The following is a 19,585-nucleotide window of genomic DNA, read 5'->3' as shown; positions in this document are numbered from 1 at the left end:
ACAGTTGGAGTTGGTTTGTGTTTTTACATCTCATCGTGCCCTTGTATAAATTTGGTTAAGCGTGAAGAAGGTTCGTGTATTGCTTCTGATGTACTCGCCACGGGCAGTTTCAATCGTTTGCTTGCATTAATAGGCTCGCGCGTGCGCTTCCGTGCCGTCATTCGCTGTCAAGCTCTAATATTTTTTCGTTGGTAAGTGAACCCTTCACGACGTTCCACACCGTCGTTGGTCAATTTGCATGTGGCTCGTCCAGCTACCTGAACGCTTTCCCACTTGCTTCGCAAATTATTTTATTGCCCTGTAATTCGCATAGCGAGCTCCGCCAAAAAACCCTGGAAGACAGCCACGAGCATATTAGGCGCTTTTTTTTTTTTTCTTGCGACCTCAGCCGGTGCAACAGAACTTAACACTTCTCAGTCCACAGTGACTCGTCCATTGCTCGTGTGCCATAGTTGGACTTTCGCATTGGAAAAATTTGTTGAACGTTCGCCAGTCTTTAAAAGAAAAAATGCGGGACAAAGCTTTGCTCCCGTCGCAAAATTTGTATGCCTTACTAACGCGAACGTCTTGGTTGGCTACGTGCATGAACTTCGTGTTGTGTTCGTGAATACACTCGGCGCTGTTAGTTTTGTGTTTGCTTCTGTGCAGAGTAACACGGCGTCTAGTAACGCGTTTGTTTCATCGTTCTGCGTTTGCACTTCTTTACGCTTAAATAGTAGTCTATCAGGGGCGTAACCAGAACCGTGTCCGGGGGGGGGGGGGGGGGCTTGAACCTCCTTCCCGAAGGTCTGGCTACGCCATTTAGTCCATGCCAAATGCGCTGATGACCAGCCAAGTGCACCAAATGATTTTCTGTCTTACATTTATACTTGTCTCAGTAGTCTCATGCTGGCTATCTTGTGGTGATACAAAATTTGCATACTAGTGTAGCACAATCGGTGACAGCTGCAGCGCGTTCGGCCTGACAGCGCACATCTAATACACAGATACACAAAATATTATGCCTTCAGGGCAAGTCTATGTTGCAATAAAAAAAAAAGCTTATCAGTGTTCACGGTCAGTGTATCCACTGCGTGCATTTCTTCCTCTTTTTGTGCGTAACTTCAGGACTTCGGTGCTGTCATAACTGGTGTCTGAGGTTGAAATTGACTCGCTGTGGGGGAAAAAAATATATATATATTGCGTTTGATGATGTTAATCGGTAATTTTGTATGATCAAAGCAAGAGCGTATACGTGTTATGTGGTGCCGTCCTTGTGTCATTGTCTGGTCTACGCTGTAAATTTTCTGCCAACAGTTACTTGTTCTAGGCTTGTAACTTAAGGTCGGCCTTATGTAAAGCAATGGCTGCTTCTGCCAGCAAAATGCATCCTGCAGTGTCGTTTACGAGACAAACTTTTTCTTTTCTCTTTTGTAGTTCGTGGTTCGAGACAGGGAAATACAATTGCCATGGCAGCACCAGCTCGTACTGCGTCCCCGTCAACGGAGACCCGTCTGGAGGCTCTGGAGTCGTCGCTGCTCGTGCTGTCGCAGAAGATGGAGACGCTGCGGCCGCTGCTGCACCGCGTCCTTGAAAACAGCCAGGCGTTGCAGCAGCAGCATCAACCAGCCGGAGGTGGGGCAGCAGCCTCTTCCTCTGTAACCTCCTTTGGGTCGCAGTTCCTGCATGACTTCTTTGCCGAGGACGATGATGAGGGAGGTGGAGGCGACGTCTCTGAAGACTCTCAGGTCGGTCTTGTTACGTATGAAGTCTTTCACGCCCTCTATTGTACTGTAACCTGTGATTGTGGCTTAGCGGTTGGTTTCCACCACGGTTTCTCAGTCATCTAGCAAAACTGTGGGCATGCTTGATGAAGTGCAGAGTGCGAGCATGATGAATAGAGCGTGCAGACTGCACAGGATTTGAGAGAGGGAGATGCAGTGAGAAGTCAAAGCAATGGGAGATGGATGGTGAAAAACTTTGTGTCGAGCTTAAAGGACCCCTGACCGCAATTTTTGTTTGGGACTTTTTCATTGTAATTTGTAGCTTTTTGTCTGGTAATCCCGAAATTGAATCTTAAATTCTCTAACATATCGTATAATTAATGCTGGCGTCATTAATTGTGACCAATTTTAGCATCACTTCAAGCGCTTGGTGGAGTGTGGGAGGCTCAGATCATGTGTGCTCAAGCTTTCTTGACGTTGAAAGCGTAGTTTTAAAATCAGGGCAGGGGGAGAGCGTGATGAAGAATGAAATTATGGGGGCGTTTTGGTACGAGTTGAGCCTGTTAAAGGGACACTAAAGGCGAATATTAAGTCGACGTTGATTGTTGAAATAGCGGTACAGAAACCTCGTAGTGTTGCTTTTGTGCCAAGGAAGTGCTTATTTTGAAATAAAATCACGTTTTTAGCGGTCCGCATCGCGTTAGCGCGCTTCAAATCTCCCGCCTGAAAATACGACTTTCAGACGTCACTGCTGCCGTGCCCAACGTTGCCCGCTTTTACTGCGCGGCCGCCGACACTAGTAGCAGCCGAGCGGAAGTAGCGGGACCCACAGTAGCAACAACGGCGCTGCGGCAAAGACTTGCTCGGATGGGCACATTGAAAGCCTTCACCAAGTTGCGGTTGGTCTCGTAATCCTCAGTTCGAAAGTGCAGCGAGCACACACGCAGAGGTTTTGACTGTTTAGCACACTGGCGCAATGGCATGACAGCCACTTCGAGCGTAAGGGTTCATTCCGCGGCACCCAGGGAAAGGACACACCGGTTTCTTTGCTGCAGCACTGGCGTTGTGCACCATTCGGGCATCCGGCAATATCACAAGCATGCGGCATTTTGTCGAACTTTCTGTCAGAGCAACTTTCACGAGCGCGCAAAACACGCACGGCAGTACGCGATCCCGAAACTACCACTGAGACGGGCGAGGGACGGGCGAGGCGCAGTTCGGCGAAAACGGAACCTTTGAACCACGCGCGCCGTTCCCCATGGCAACGCCACGGATGTTTTGTTTTCCATGAATCAAGCGGAAACGAACAAACAGCATTTTATTACGTCTTTTGATGCTCGGAATGTTCTTTTTTTACTGCTGCTAGTTTGATTACTAGTGATTTATTGTAGGCCGACTTCCATACGTCATCGGGATCACTTCGAAAATGTCCCACTCGTGGCGCTCATCATGTGATACATTTAGCTTAATTTCTCGGTAAGTAGGGCACTGCTGTTGATAATATTGCCGTTTTAGAAGTTGTCATACATTGGGCTTTCACTCTGACATAAATTGTTATTTGCCTTTAGTGTCCCTTTAAGCATTTACTTGACTGTCATGGGCACGTCTCCTCGGGAAAAAGAAAAGCATTCCTGGCGTAAGCAGCCAGAACCACCTTGAAAGCAGCTCAACAGCAGAGCGAGAGGGGTAAGGAACAGTAGCCCTCGCCGGGTGCCAGTCGTCGTGTTCACAAATCTTCTGTGATGTCAACATTACTTACTTTACTCCTGGAATGTCGCGTAAGGTCTCCGACCTGCGTCATACTAGTGGCGATGCCACGAGGTGCTGCCCACTCAGATTAGCATTCACTTATTTTAAGACCAAATTAAAATATTTTAAAGGCAACATTTGGCACTAATAATCGGTCAGTAGCGCCCACAGGACAATCAAAGAAGACAAACATCTCGAGATTTCAATCCTTGTGTCGGTGGTCCTTTAAGATCTCATGTGGCGCAAGTTGGTTAGAATGCCGTGTCGGCATCCCAGTGCTGCAAGGCAGTGCTGCAAGGCATCCCAGTGCTGCAAGGCATCCAGGATTACCTTTAATCGTCGCCATGACTTATCAAACCAAAGGCCCACATTTGAGTTTTTCACGTCTGTGATGTGGTGATGCTGCAATCGAAATGTGAGCAAGGCACCATGCATGACACGAACTGTTGGTAGCATTGCATTGGACATAAAAAGGACGTCCAAAACTACCAAATGAAGTTGCCAAGACCGCATTTGCATAGTGTCCATAACTGAGGATGTTGTCAGAATCTTCTTTTTTTTTTAGAATCTTAGCAATCGCAAGTGGTGTAGAGACAGAACTAGGTCCCGTAGTTAAACTGAATTGGAACCTCCTGTCCATGGTCACAAGAAGTATTCTAGCAAACTGCAATATAAGTGTGAAAGTTGCGATTATAATGAAATCATATTAATGATCGAAATACTGCAATTGAATACATACATTCATCAAATATGAGGTTGTGATTAAGTTTTGTTGACACTACTATTGAACCATGTTGAACAAATGTACTGTTCAACATGGTTCAATAGTAGTGTCAACAAAACTTTTATTTAACGATTTTGCGTTTCAAGCACAATAACGATAGATACAAGAGTGGGTGACTCGGTGTACTGGGATCGCCAAGTGTTCTCGGACTAAAAAAAAAAATTTCCAGCTGCGCCGATCGTGCGGCAACGACTAAAATCTCTATGGCCTATAGGAGCACTTCTCGTATATACACGTGGCAGCAGTAATGATTCTCAGTGTCATTTTTTCATTTTGCTTGCTTCTCTTGCTTTTAGATTACACTATATAGTACAAAATTGAATATTTGGGCAGTATTTCTGGCTCACAACTATAAGCGTCATCTACCTCTCATACTTTCCTTGTGTTATCACCACGGTTCCGGCTCTTCCTGGTCATGAACGGCATGTGTGCTATCAGCGTCGCATAGCATTCTTGAAGGGGATGTGGCAAGAGCCGGATTTTCAAGAAAAGAAATGCGAGCAAGCCAAATGACTTATAGTTGTGTGGCGGAAATGCAGAATGCAGCACTGCTTAATCTGAAGGTCTTATCCCTCCTCTATGCAACGGCACCAGTGTAATTGCGTTCCACCCGCGGCAGTGGTCTAGTCGGTACAGTGCTTGACTGCTGAGCCGACGGTCGCAGGATTGAATCTCGGCCTTGACAGCCGCACTTCGATGGCGGCGAAATGCTTGAAGCCTGTGTGCTTAGATTTAGGTCTAAGGACAGTAAAGAACACCAGATTGTCAAAATTTCCAGAGCCTTCCACTACGGCGTCCCTCATGATATCGTGGTTTTGGGATGTAAAATCCCAACAATTATTATTGTAGTTGCATAAAATAAAAAATGGAAATATCCGTGCCACCTTCTGAAGCCCGATTTCCTACCTAATTTTTTTTTTCAACCGCACACTGGAAACCGCAGTTTTTGAAATTGCTTTCTAATATTTCGACTGCGTCATGAACATCTGGGAATATCTGCAAAGAAAAAAGAGAAAAAAATCTGGATAACGTTGTGTGTAATCTTTCTTTTGTTCCGTTGTAAAAATAGCTAAATTGCACGTGCGCTTGTCACAATATATGCACCCCAAGCCTCGCTTAGTTTCGCTGTCGCAACTATCAGTTCATATGATGTCTGTTTTTTGAAGGCATTTAACAGCTACCCACACATTCGCGTGATGTTCTTTGCTGTATTGTTACAAGTGAGGCAAACAATTGCGGTTTGTTGTTGCTGTGTGCTGCAGGAGAGCCAGTGGACGGAGGAAGATTTTGAGGCCAGCCGTCCGGTGGCACCCTACATAGGCCGCTTTGTACGCCGATGCTGGGAGTCACGGGGGCGAGCGGGACGCTGTCGCAAGGCGCGTTCAGCCTACCCAAACCCAAACTTGCCTTTCCTGAAGGTATGTTCTAGTTAGCTTCTTGTTTATACTTTTTTTTTGTTACACTACCAGTTATGTCTCATTGCACAGACGTCCTGTGACATGTACTGCTTAACCCTTTTGCTACCACAAAAAAAAAGAAAACTTGTACTGAAATTACAGAATTTTTCACTCTGTGTAGGTTTTTTTTTTTAGAATGATATGGTACCATCCTTTCAATTCAGATGGGCTCCTTTATTTGACTAATTGCGTATAAAAAAAGGTATCTGGAAGATGGCTTTACAGCATAGCAATGTGATGAGTATAGTCATAGGTCATTTTGGTACAAAATCTTACGACGACTGTACTTGTCAATGGTAGCGAAAGAATTGATGCACGAGAATTTCTGCTATACGCTGTATTGACAGATTTGTTTTGCCCATGCAGTATAGCAGTTACTCGCATACTGGATGAGCTCTCTTAATGGATGCACCCCCACTTCTCACATCGGTGTTTCTTTTTCCTCCCGTAATGATCACACCCTTAACTTGATGCCACGAGTGGCCGTCTGCTAATGCAAGCTGAACACAGAGTGCCACCTGTGAAATGCCACGTACCTTGTGTTTAGAAACGTGAAAAGTTATTTCCGACGGCACCGTCGTGGAAAGCTTCAAGTGAACTGTACTGTCAGTCCCTGTTATCTCTAATGATGATCACCTGTTCTAGGATTAGGGCCTTTGAAGTTGAAACAGCGGAAGAGGTGACACGAGTGCACGCTCCTCAGACTCTCATTCAGGGTATACTTTTCCCTTAACTTGCGCAACTTTTTTTTTGTCATTTGTAACTGATTTTTTACACAATCATTATGTGTGTTGATTACTGTAGCTAAGATGCGGCCACAGAAAAAAAATTGCTAAAAATTTTATTTGGCATAATGAAGAAGCCCAAACATTTCATAAATTTTCTGCTAAAAAAGTGTTCACTATACGAATAATTGGGCTACCTGTGTAGTAGTATCTTGAACATGAAGGGACCAGAAAAAAACGTTTGATTTAACCATACTTTCATTTACTAAGAGGGATGTACGAGGTCTGTTAGAAAAGTATCCGACCTTTGGTCGAAGAAAGAAAACTGGCATAATTGGAGCATTGGAAACCTAATCCCCCTCAAAGTAGTCCACCACACACTTCTCCCAGCGGTGCTGCCATTGTTGGAAGCATTCTGAGAAGGCCTCTTTCGGAATGGAGTTTAGTTCAGCTGTCGTTGCAGCCATAATGTCCTCCCTTGTCTGAAATCGCTCTCCTTTCAATGTCCTCTTGAGTTTGGGAAACAGCCAGAAGTCGCAGGGGGCCATATCAGGAGAGTAAGGAGCCTGTTGAACTACAGGAGTCTGACTTTCCGCCAAAAAAGTCTGAGCCAAGTGTGAGGAATGTGCAGGAGCATTGTCGTGATGGATGCGCCAGTTTCCTGTTGACCACAGCTCAGGTCTCTCTTGCGCCGCACAGCATCACGTAGGCGACGGAGGACATCCCTGTAGTACTCTTTGGTGATTGTTTGACCCTGTGGTGCGCACTCGTGGTGTGCCACACCGCGGGAGTCAAAGAAAGCACTCAGCATCACTTTGACGTTGCTACGCACTTGGCGGGCCTTCTTTGGTCTTGGTGACGTGGAATGCTTCCACTGTGACGACTGGGATTTGGTTTCCGGGTCGTACCCGTACACCCAAGACTCGTCACCAGTGATAATGGTGTTCATAAGGTTAAGGTCACTGCTTGTGAAATCCAGCATGTCCTGTGAGACTTCAACACGAAGTTGCTTTTGCTCCACCGTGAGCAGTTTCGGCACGAATTTCGCCGCAACTCTCTTCATAGCCAAATCTTCGGTCATAATGGAATGTGCAGAGAAAGTGCTGATGCCCACCTCTTCCGCAATTTCCCGGATAGTCTCGCGACGGTCCCGCATCACCACAGCGTTCACTTCGGCAATGACCTGGTCATTTCGGCATGTTGATGGCCGACCGGAGCGTGGCTCGCTCTCCACCGATGTGCGGCCGTCTTTAAAGGGATACTGAACAAAATTTTCGCCGCCGAGATAAATGACTCAATTGAAAGATTGGGTGCTGAAATTTGTTGAAACAACCTTCATTTCAGCCAGAGACTAGCAGAAAATAATGAATTTAATGCATTTTTCGCGAATTGGCGCGTCTAGCGACTGCGCCGCGAACTAGAGAGGAAGTGACGCGAAACTCCGCGGATAGTGACTCGCCAACCGTGCTCGCAGCAAAATCGCTTACCAATCGACATCGCAAGCCGCCACCCGCTGCCGTGCGTCTCTCTCAAAACGTGTTTTCACGGTCGGGAAGGTGTTCTCCGTGCGTGTTCTCAACCGGCAGCCAACGACGCCATTGCCGCGCTCTCGGCCGTATATTTGTTTTCTCAAGCGGAGCTTGCGCCCACGTCTACGAATTTGCCGTCTGTGTTGTGTGCTGCTACGTAATGGGAACGGCGAAGCACCTGATAGAACGCAGAATGCCTCAACGCTGTTCTGCGCTAGGGTGTCTAGGGTGTGCCCTGTCATACCTTTCCAACAGAGCCGAAGCTTCGAAGGATATGGATTCGCGCTGCGCGCCCATCGCAGCCAACGTGGGTGCCTTCAAAGCGTGACTTTTTGTGCTCCGAACACTTCGAGGATAGTGACTATGAGTTACTGTGTAAATTGCTGGTCCCGGCTGCCGACCCACGTTGGGCTACGGCGGCTCGTCTGGCTCGTCGTCCTTGCTGTCGCTTGACACAGCAGAACGGTCACACGCATATGGTTGTATTTGGCGCATCCGTTTTGGAGGCCTGTCGAACTCGGAGTCGCAATGACCGCTCGTGGAACCACTGTCACTCGCACCTTGCATCTTTGCGCTCTCGCGACACGCTCGGTAGTTGTAGCGGTTTTTGAGGAATAAGCGCTATTTTGTTTCCTATGTGGGGAAAAGAGGACAAGGCTCAGCGCCACACCAGCCACCCTCGGTTCTTGAGAGGAGAGGTGGAGAAAGGGAAGTGGCAGGGCAGGAGAGAGTGTGCCGGTTGCCCCCCTCTTGCTGTAGCACTCGACGTCACGTCCGCCGACAAGCGCAGTGGCATGCAGCCGCCGCGCTCTCACAATCCACTAAAAATACGGCCAACTGCTCGAAATTACGTGAAATAAACGCTGCGTACAGGAACAGTCGTGTCGTCCGAGTCGAATGGAAGTGTTTTCGTAGCTTTTTCAAATTTTTGTTCAGTATCCCTTTAAACCGGTTGTACCACTCCTTAATCTGTGTGCGGCTCATAGCGTCATCACCGAAAGCCGTCTTGATCTTCCCAATGGTTTCCACTTGGCTGTCGCCCAGTTTCTGGCAAAATTTGATGCAGTAGCGCTGCTCCAGTCGCTCCGTCATTTTCCTTGCAATGAAAAACCGACGAGAGCACTGCGCACGACCTCACTCAAACGCTGCGTCCCAGCGACTGACGCTATTGGCAGGCGGGAAAAAATTCACGCATGCACACAAAGGTTCAAGGTCGGCTGATGCAAGCGCGCTTGTTTCAAATCCATCAGGTGCTCGCAAAAAAAAAATAAGGTCGGATACTTTTCTAACAGACCTCGTATAGAGCGTGCAAAGCAGTTACATACAACATAAACCAAACTAGAGCCTGTTGTTCTGTTTAAGCATTTACATTTAAGATATTTCGATTTATTGATACTCTGCTGTCTGTATATGACTAGCATTCGCAGCTTTAGGGGCGTAGGTCCTGTCAAGCATAGTATTCAGGCTTTGTTTAGCATGTACCCTATGTACCTTCAACTGCTGTAGATGTAGAAGAATGTTGATTGATTTATGTATAAGTAGCAAAAAGTATAACTGGAGGGCTCAATTGTTTTTTTGCCAGAGGCTCAACTTTTAGACGGCATTATCAGGGCTGCAACAGCTGCGCCATTTGCGTCAATATGATACGATTCCTTATTTTTGTGCCAAGCATAGCCAAAACCGTGAAGTTGAAATTGCACCACGCTGTGCCACATTGACCGACCAGCCTCAAATTTTTCTCATTTGTGCTCATTTTAGCAAGGAATGGCGATTGTGTTGGTCATCTGCAGTTTTTGCATCATCCAATCCAGACACGCAGACCATAACCGTGATCACTAGTTCACTGTACCCTAACCACACTGCAAAAGGAAAGAAAAGGACAGCGGTTCTAAAATTCCCTGGCCTTGTTCTGTCACATGCAGAATGCTTTTGGAGCCACTTTCATTGCAGTACGCCAGTGCCGTGCGGAGTACACCAGTGTCATGGAAAAGCATGCTAAGAAGGGGCTTTACTTTCTTTAGATTTCTATCCTAATTACTGCAAATAACGTCCCCTATACATTCCTTGGCATTATTGACTGTTAGTTCTCATTAATATTGTGTCTAACAAAAAACAAGCCCTTAAAAGTGACATCCCCATAGTAATTTAAAAAAAAAGGCATTTGTGGTGTTCGGGTGCCTTCACTGGAATTAAGAGTGGCAGAAGCACATCAAGCGAGACAGGAGGAGCGGTACGGCAGTACCGTGCTGTATTTCTGTAACTTGCCAAAAAACCCTATTAGTACGTACCTGCTGGAAACGGGGCAAAACTTCGCGCTAGACAGTAATACGCAATACACTCAAACCTCATTATAACGAAGTTACATCTTACATGAAAATAACTTCGTTATATCCGAAAATTCGTTATAAACGATTATTAGTAGCACTGTATGTATTGCAAGACTATTTTCATTTACCTCGTTATAACCGATATTTCGTTATATCTGTGTTCGTTATATCGAGGTTTCAGTGTAACTGACAAGTACAAATTTGCACCTTCTGACGTACCCCGCCACTACCAACAAAGCAATAAATGCAATGCCACAGTAAGTTTTGCCTAAAGTACACACTAGGAAGTTCTTCTTTTATTTTTCTACTGAAGCGCAGAAAAAATTTTGTTTCTCTTGTCTGACTGTGTGACGGCTTTCATTCAATTGTATTTTGTTGCTCATACAGTTCCTGTCGTGCAGATTTTCTGTGTGCACGTTTTGAGTGTGCTTCTGCTTGCCCGTGCCAGGTGCCTCGTCTGAACCCCGAATTTGAGGGCTACAGTCGCTTCCGGGCTATTGGCTTGGATCGGGGACGGGACGAATCGTTCCGCTGCACCCAGGCGTCGGTGATGGGCGCAGTTGGTGCCCTGGTGGATCTGCTGGACTGCTGCGATCGCTCGGGTCCTCACGTGACTCGACAGGTTGGCTTTGCATGCCGTACTAATCCCTCGCAGTACCAACAATTTGTGCTCTGAATTTGCAAGCTCAGTGACCGATTATCCATTTGTGAAGTTAAAAATTTCTGGGTTTTTACGTGCCAAACACCAATAAGATTATGAGGGACGCAGTAGTGAGGATTTTGGATTAATCCTGGCCACCCGAAGTTCTGAGGGGGCGGTGCATTTTAATACTTTCAACAGCGGAGCTGTTTAAGATCGACACTGAACCATTTCGTTCGTAAGCAAGAACTCTGAGCGGCTGGGTGAGGCTAAGCGAAGAGAGAGAGAGGAGGCATAGCATAACAAGGCTAAGGGGGAAAGGGAGAAAGCATAGTATAGGCAAGAGAGGCAAGTGAAGGAGTGGAGAGGGAGAAAGCAGTGGAGGGGCTGGTGGTGTGGGCGGAGCCAAGGAGGAGGAGAGCCAATGAGGACGTGCCAAGCACAGGTGTTTGGAGAGCGGTGAGGGTGAGAGAAGGGAGAGCGCACGCCAGGCGACAGGTGGGCGGAGCCAAGGAGAAGGCAGCCATTGACGTAGCTGTGACGTGAGGCTTCGCTTAGTGGGATGGCGAGGGGTCTGCCAAGCTCTACGAAAGGTGTGCGCTAGTGGCGCAGAGCATTTCGACATTCTTCTGTGAGCATGGAGAGGGTGAAGTAGCTGACTCCTGAATAAGTGCCTCAGCGGCAGTAACGATGGGAAGCTACTTGAGAACAGGTCATATGACTATGTGCCGACCCGGAATACCATGCAATGGAAGTGGAAGCTAAGCGACGGCGAAGAGCAAGAGATCCAGAGTTTCAATTGAGGGATGTGGCGTCCCGGCAGTAGTAGTACTAAGAGGCTGATCTGGTATACTCGGTGACAACTTTTCTTGACAGCACTGTGGAAGGTAGAGAACCGAAGTGCGTGCCTGCTACCATGCCAAAAAATAGTACTTAAGTTCACACATACTTTTCTCATTTGCCTTGCTGAAATGCGGCTTTATTTATGATGACTCGGACAGTTGTGGGAAGTCGTAAGTAAAACACAGTTATTGTTCACTTCGCAAAAATGCCTTCCTTTTCTTGCCATTTCTTAGAGAGCATCACTTTTTCAGCACGCCCGTTTTCCAAAGTAAACATGGCGTTCATGATGTAGTGGGTCAGTGTGCGGCCGCAAACACGCTGTTTAGTTCTCCGAGAAAAATATGCTCATGCTATGACAATAAAGTTCTCACTGAACAATCGAAATGTACCTCCCATTCACATTTTTTGTGTATATAATTTTGTAAACGCGTTGACGATGCGAGCGAGCAAAACCGAAATCAGCTTTAGGCTGCCGCACTACTTGCGGAGCAACACGAATGTGCGGAAGCCCTCCCTCATAGCCTTCGCTTCACTGTCATGATAAGCTGTCACCGGGTATAGAGACTCTTGGTCGCCCACTGACAAAGAGAAGAGACTGGCTTGAGAGTCTTGGAAAATTTCCACTGTAGAAAGAGAACGGCTACAGCCGGAGCTGACAGACTGTTCGATGGCATCACATTGTCATTGTTATACCACAGCTAAAATAGTGCTTGGTAAAAGAGACCCTAAGCTAAGCAGTAGCCGCCAACCCTTTTGTTTCATCAGTCGTTGCGACATTAAGTCATTGAAGCTGTGCTAATTTTGAGCAACGGAGCGGCATGTTTAAGCTTGGCAAAACTCCGGGTAGCATTGGCACAATCCGCGCCTAGCTATGACGTCACTGTGCCATTACCTAGCAATGCTTCGCACACCTGCACCTGGCCTCGCATTGCTTTTTCACAGCTGCGAAAGAGTCTTTTGGAGGCATCTCCTTGTGTCTCTGTGCTATATGCTGCGTTATGCTATGAGATGGAGTAATGTGAGGAGGAGGGGAGATGAAGCATAGCATAGCCATGTATAGTATAGCAAGGGGGGAAAGGGAAGTGAGGGTGAGGAAAGATGATGAGGCATAACAGAGACATGTATAGCAAGGGAAACAAGGGTGAGGAGTCATGTGAGGAGGAGGGGAGGTGGTGAAGCATAGCATAGCAATGTATAGTATAGCAATGGGTGGGAAAGAGGGAGGAGTTATGTGAGGGGGAGGGAAAGGAGGGGAGATGAAGCATAACATAGGCATGTATAGCAAGGGGTGGGGAAGGGAAGCGAGGGTGAGGGTTGATTTGAGAGTGAGGGGAGGTGGTGAAGCATAGCATAGCAATGTATAGTATAGCAAGGGGGGAAAGGGAAGTGAGGGTGAGGAAAGATGATGAGGCATAACAGAGACATGTATAGCAAGGGAAACAAGGGTGAGGAGTCATGTGAGGAGGAGGGGAGGTGGTGAAGCATAGCATAGCAATGTATAGTATAGCAATGGGTGGGAAAGAGGGAGGAGTTATGTGAGGGGGAGGGAAAGGAGGGGAGATGAAGCATAACATAGGCACGTATAGCAAGGGGTGGGGAAGGGAAGCGAGGGTGAGGGTTGATTTGAGAGTGAGGGGAGGTGGTGAAGCATAGCATAGCAATGTATAGTATAGCAAGGGGGGAAAGGGAAGTGAGGGTGAGGAAAGATGATGAGGCATAACAGAGACATGTATAGCAAGGGAAACAAGGGTGAGGAGTCATGTGAGGAGGAGGGGAGGTGGTGAAGCATAGCATAGCAATGTATAGTATAGCAATGGGTGGGAAAGAGGGAGGAGTTATGTGAGGGGGAGGGAAAGGAGGGGAGATGAAGCATAACATAGGCATGTATAGCAAGGGGTGGGGAAGGGAAGCGAGGGTGAGGGTTGATTTGAGAGTGAGGGGAGGTGGTGAAGCATAGCATAGCAATGTATAGTATAGCAAGGGGGGAAAGGGAAGTGAGGGTGAGGAAAGATGATGAGGCATAACAGAGACATGTATAGCAAGGGAAACAAGGGTGAGGAGTCGTGTGAGGAGGAGGGGAGGTGGTGAAGCATAGCATAGCAATGTATAGTATAGCAATGGGTGGGAAAGAGGGAGGAGTTATGTGAGGGGGAGGGAAAGGAGGGGAGATGAAGCATAACATAGGCATGTATAGCAAGGGGTGGGGAAGGGAAGCGAGGGTGAGGGTTGATTTGAGAGTGAGGGGAGGTGGTGAAGCATAGCATAGCAATGTATAGTATAGCAAGGGGGGAAAGGGAAGTGAGGGTGAGGAAAGATGATGAGGCATAACAGAGACATGTATAGCAAGGGAAACAAGGGTGAGGAGTCGTGTGAGGAGGAGGGGAGGTGGTGAAGCATAGCATAGCAATGTATAGTATAGCAATGGGTGGGAAAGAGGGAGGAGTTATGTGAGGGGGAGGGAAAGGAGGGGAGATGAAGCATAACATAGGCATGTATAGCAAGGGGTGGGGAAGGGAAGCGAGGGTGAGGGTTGATTTGAGAGTGAGGGGAGGTGGTGAAGCATAGCATAGCAATGTATAGTATAGCAAGGGGGGAAAGGGAAGTGAGGGTGAGGAAAGATGATGAGGCATAACAGAGACATGTATAGCAAGGGAAACAAGGGTGAGGAGTCATGTGAGGAGGAGGGGAGGTGGTGAAGCATAGCATAGCAATCTATAGTATAGCAATGGGTGGGAAAGAGGGAGGAGTTATGTGAGGGGGAGGGAAAGGAGGGGAGATGAAGCATAACATAGGCATGTATAGCAAGGGGTGGGGAAGGGAAGCGAGGGTGAGGGTTGATTTGAGAGTGAGGGGAGGTGGTGAAGCATAGCATAGCAATGTATAGTATAGCAAGGGGGGAAAGGGAAGTGAGGGTGAGGAAAGATGATGAGGCATAACAGAGACATGTATAGCAAGGGAAACAAGGGTGAGGAGTCGTGTGAGGAGGAGGGGAGGTGGTGAAGCATAGCATAGCAATGTATAGTATAGCAATGGGTGGGAAAGAGGGAGGAGTTATGTGAGGGGGAGGGAAAGGAGGGGAGATGAAGCATAACATAGGCATGTATAGCAAGGGGTGGGGAAGGGAAGCGAGGGTGAGGGTTGATTTGAGAGTGAGGGGAGATGGTGAAGCATAGCATAGCAATGTATAGTATAGCAAGGAGTCGGAAAGGGAAGTCAGGGTGAGGAGGAGGGGAACGCCACCGGCTCCACTGTTTCCTCAGTATTCGCACCACTGGCGCATAGCTACCCCAAATTTTTTTTTAGAATTCTTCAATTTTAATAAAACATGCAGAATATTTGCGCTTATTTTCCTAGTTCACTATGTAGGTTTTAAAATGTAGGGCATTTTATGTACTTTTTTTTTGGGGGGGGGGGGGGAGGCATACTTTTCCTAAACTGAGAGAGCTGCAAAGTAAATTAGCATGTCAAATAATCTAGAATGAGAACTGTATGCACAAAAAAGCGAGTGTGTCAATGTCAAGGTGGGATTTCACTCACAAACGTTCAACATTTTATAACTTTTGTTCAGATGCATTTAGAACGCACCTGAACATATTTTTGCATAGTCTTCATTCTAAACAAAATGCTGCTTAAATAGAACTGCTTCTAATATGATTGGTTTCGTACTTGATTTCTGCACCCCTGTTCAACTCTGAGTAAATGGAACTCCTGTATAGTGGAACGTGTTTTCCTGGCCCCTTCTGTTTTCGTTTAACAAGTGTGCCGTACATTCATGTCACACACTCTGCAGCCAGAAGTGTAGGCAAAGTTCTGCCGTGCCCCCTTTTAATTTTTCCCGTGATACCCATTTGTAATAATTAAGTTATAACGGTGGAATTTTTGTGGCATTTGATTAAAGTTATGAATTGATTCAACTTAATCTGTCAGGCTAACCTGTGTTTGCATTCTCTTTTGTAAATGAGATGTAACTTGTGGCACAACTGTACACACTTTGGTAATCGTAGCGGAGCGGCCTTGCCATTACCGTGTAAACGGTAACTGTGTGACAGTTACACATTTGAGTAAAATATGCTAGAGTCACAGTTTCAAGCTATTTGAAAAAGTGACTGGTTGTTTGTAAGGTGTTATTAGTAAAGGTAGTAACTGCCTGAGACTGATATGGAGTCTTCCACCTGAAACGGCCAGCACACTATACACCATATTTTCTCGCATATAACCCTCGGCAATAAACTGAAAAATTTGCTTAAAAAGTGTGGGTGCTGGTTATGTGCAGGGGTGGGTTATATGGGAGGAAATACTGTACATGGGCTGCTTTCTACACTCAAACCTCATTATAACAAAGTCGCATCTGCCACGAAAATAACTTCGTTATATCCGAAAATTCGTTATAAACGTTTATTTGTAACACTGTAGCTATGACAAGACTATTCTTCAATTACTTTGTTATAAGTTATAACCGATAATTCGTTATATCCGTGTTAGTTATAATGAGGTTTGAGTGTATAGCCAGATTACATGTCATGTCCTAGTGGCAGCTTCTCACTGTGCTAGTATCCAAGCACTGCAGCCATTGCAACATCAATGCGCAGCGTTGGCATACATTCATCACTCGACAGTGTGCAGTTTCTTTAGCAGAGGGTCATCATTCTATAGATTTTTCTCTCTGCACAAGACATTGCTGTCATGCTGTCACACTTCTTGCTTTCTAGGCAATCCAGCACACCAAGATAGTGGCCACGTTGGTGTCAGTGAAAGCTATCCATTGCAGACGGGCTTTAATATTGTCTCTATAGGGCAACGGCATAAAGTCTTGTCCGATTGTTTTTTTTTTTTCTCTCTCTCTGCCAGGCTGTTGCCGAGCGGACGGGGGCGGCACTGGCCCACTTGGGTCGGGCGTTCGAGTCCCTATCGGAGGAGCGTCGCTGCTCCGTGCTGAAACGAGTCGCACCCGACCAGCGGCGGTTGCTCGATGGACTTCGTCCGACCGGTGCGGGAGACGGCGAGCAGTCGACGGAGTTTCTGTTCGGACCGCGGCTACGCGACCGTGCTGCCAAGCGATCGGAGCTCGTCAGTCTACTTCACTTCCTGCGTGCCCGTGGCCGTCAGCTCCAGGAACAGTATCAACAGCAGAACGGCAACGGAGTTCAAGGCACCAGCCGGGGTGCATCGCGGCGGCGGCCCCGGACTCACTTTGGGGCCCCCATTAGACGTAAGCCGAGGCCAAAACGCATCTTTGCTTGGGATGTGGGCTTTTTCATAATGATGCCTTAAGAATGCTACACGCTTTTAAATATGGACACCCTTTGGAGCATACAAACAGTAGTACCATAGTCTTCTTTAGGGTTTCCTTTCTTGAAAATCTTTCACTTGCTACTCTCCTTTCAAGAAGGCTAGGTCGCGTTTTGTAAGACTCGTGCAAATTGTGACCTGGAAGTACTGGGTGCATATTAAGGCAAAGATTGAGTCGAATTAGATTGAATATGAGGCTTGTGTAATAACTAATTCACCATTACTGGACAGAACAGAACATTTGTAAGCAAGGAAATAGCGAAACTGAGAAATAGGAGTGGCGCCCTCTGTCATGCCGTGGGGGTACCTCGATAAATGACATTATATCGTCTGTCTTAATTACTCGATTACTGCTGTAGCTTATAGATGAAAAGTTAAATATGTAATACAAATTTCTACAATAAACGTGCAGTACGCCACAGTTATTACTGCATATTATGGCTGTGGAGCTCTCGGGTGCCCGATGGTTCATAGATATCGGCAGCCGAGGTGGTGACGTGAAGTCTTCCATTCGTTCCGGGCAATTGAAATTGAGCAGCTGCACCAGGGACTTTCTGGTGGCTGTTTTCAACACAAAAAATTTATTTGCGCTCAGAACGAAGCAATATGCTCCAACACAGGTCAAGAAATCAATCTAACCCAACTTAATTTTCCTTTAGTGCCCCTTTAAAGAAAAGCATTCAAGACAGATGGCATTGTTATAGTAGTGTAGTGCAAACGTGAGTAGGATGTGCTCTTCCAATATAGTTAATCTTCAATAAGAATTAATTACTGTGTTTTGTAAACTAAACATGACATGTTTTTTGTCTAAACAAAATGAATCTGTGATGGAACGTTCTATCACACCGCACGGGATTGGTCGAGGCTCGTCTGACGGTCAAGAGGGAGAGCACCAACCGGAAAAGGCAGTGCTGTCAATCATTTTGTTGTCTGCTAGGCAAAGAACGACACGGAACAGATGGAGACACCGTTCCATCCGATAGAACAGCTTCTGGGCGACTTGGGACTGGATCGAAACGAAAGTGCTCAGGCTGCAGAATCGAATTGGCTTGTTTTGTGCCTGGCTTAGTTCATTTCCGAGCTGATAGTTCGCGAAAATGGCAACCACCGAATTTCGTGAAATTGCGACACCACCTAGTGCCCAATGAAGGCTTTAACACAAATAAACTAGGCATCGTGCTTTTCAATTTCAAGCTTTGAAAAACAGTGTCTGGCAGTACTGATGTGCAGTTATAATTCTATGTTTATTCATGCGTTGAAAACATTGCTGAATTTCCTTAGCTCTCCTATTGGCTATTTTCCTGTTGCATTCTCCCATGAAATTCCGTTCTTTCGCAGAACGTGTACAAGATTGAGCCCCTAGCTGCAACATGCTTTGCATAACATTGATTTCTACAGTACATGGGATCTGCATAGTGTTATGGTCACATGTTCATGGCGTTACCTACGCAGCGTTGTTCTTCACCTTATTTATGTATTTATGGCCTGTGCGATTACATTGCACTTAGACAAAGTCAAAGATAGTCGTCATGAACAGCGCACACACATGAAGACAAAAGAAGAGAAAGAACCGTCGGTTCTTTCATTTCGCCAGATCTCCACTTTGGTGCAAGATAGCATGTCAGTAGCGGCGTCTGCAGGGATTCTGCAAAACGGGTGTGTGCATGTCTGAATCGCTGGCTGGTGGTGAACGATACTGCTCGATGATGCAGTCGCTGTGCCAGTTTTTCAGTGGGGAGGCTGTTGGGTTCTGCTGTCTTGATGGCTTGTGCTGATTAACAAGTGTGTTTTTGAAATGTACTGCTTTTGTGGATGCAGTGTTTAGAAAGACAGTGCAAGTATTTCTGTTTGTGTTTTGGTGCAGGACGAAGGACATAACCATCTGCTCTGTAGCCCTGCCCATCGGACACGTCAGCACTCTGACCATGTATTACAATAAAATGTATTAACTATTTGTACAAGGTGCCTGTGTCTAGTGCACACCTGCCATTGGGGAATGCACTCTAATTGACTAGTCAAGAATGCAGGAAAGTGCAGAAGAAAAACAAACAGCTGAGCTACTGTGAAACCTGAGAAAGTGCATAGAACGGGCACCCAGGGATTCCCGTAGCGCTATTTTTAGTCTCTGTCTATAAATGATCTCTCGCAGGAGTTCGTAACACCTGCGCTGGGGCAGCACTGGTGGGAGGAGCAATCGCGTGCCTGGCGAGGCTGTGGCTCTCTTGCGTGTTGCGGCTGACAGCCGCATGTTTCCGAAGTGTTTTTAGTGCTTTTAAGTTAATTGTTGTTATTACTTCTTGGTCATTCCTGTTAATTATACTATTTTAGACCCTGTTCGTTTATTTAAACCCGATTTTGTGCATTGCTATCCTTGTTTTAGGCCAGTGTTGACTACTTGATTGTGAGCGGTGTGATCACGCCGCACGATATCCATGTATTGACAACAAGCCGGGCCCCTAAAGGGCTGTGCACTTAAAGGGTAGTGCATCTCCACTCTTACAATAGTTTTCTTACGTGTACCACCAGTATGGAAGGAGGA

The 19,585-nt window shown here is 46.5% G+C and overlaps 1 protein-coding gene across 1 annotated transcript; it reads left to right on the top strand.

Annotated features, from left to right (window-relative positions):
* The first annotated feature begins 27 nt into the window (after window positions 1-27).
* On the top strand, window positions 28-19,007 carry LOC119386920 (uncharacterized). The gene is made up of 6 exons (XM_049413306.1): window positions 28-191; window positions 1,417-1,727; window positions 5,499-5,654; window positions 10,723-10,896; window positions 16,606-16,966; window positions 18,911-19,007. The coding sequence occupies exons 2-6, from the start codon at window positions 1,449-1,451 to the stop codon at window positions 18,922-18,924; spliced, it is 984 nt and encodes a 327-aa protein (XP_049269263.1). The 5' UTR covers window positions 28-191; window positions 1,417-1,448; the 3' UTR covers window positions 18,925-19,007.
* The last annotated feature ends 578 nt before the right edge of the window (window positions 19,008-19,585 follow it).

Source organism: Rhipicephalus sanguineus, chromosome 3 (genome assembly GCF_013339695.2).
Source record: "Rhipicephalus sanguineus isolate Rsan-2018 chromosome 3, BIME_Rsan_1.4, whole genome shotgun sequence".
Classification (NCBI taxonomy): Eukaryota; Metazoa; Arthropoda; class Arachnida; order Ixodida; family Ixodidae; genus Rhipicephalus; species Rhipicephalus sanguineus.
The sequence above is the reverse complement of the archived record's forward strand: the minus strand, read 5'-3'. Positions and strand labels throughout refer to the sequence as shown.

Bases quoted from the DNA above. Each gene is read 5' to 3' on its own strand.
- LOC119386920 (XM_049413306.1), top strand. From the start codon at position 1,449: ATGGCAGCACCAGCTCGTACTGCGTCCCCGTCAACGGAGACCCGTCTG. The intron at 1,728-5,498 runs GTCGGTCTTGTT...TGTGTGCTGCAG, and splicing joins ACGTCTCTGAAGACTCTCAG to GAGAGCCAGTGGACGGAGGA. The intron at 10,897-16,605 runs GTTGGCTTTGCA...TCTCTCTGCCAG, and splicing joins GTCCTCACGTGACTCGACAG to GCTGTTGCCGAGCGGACGGG.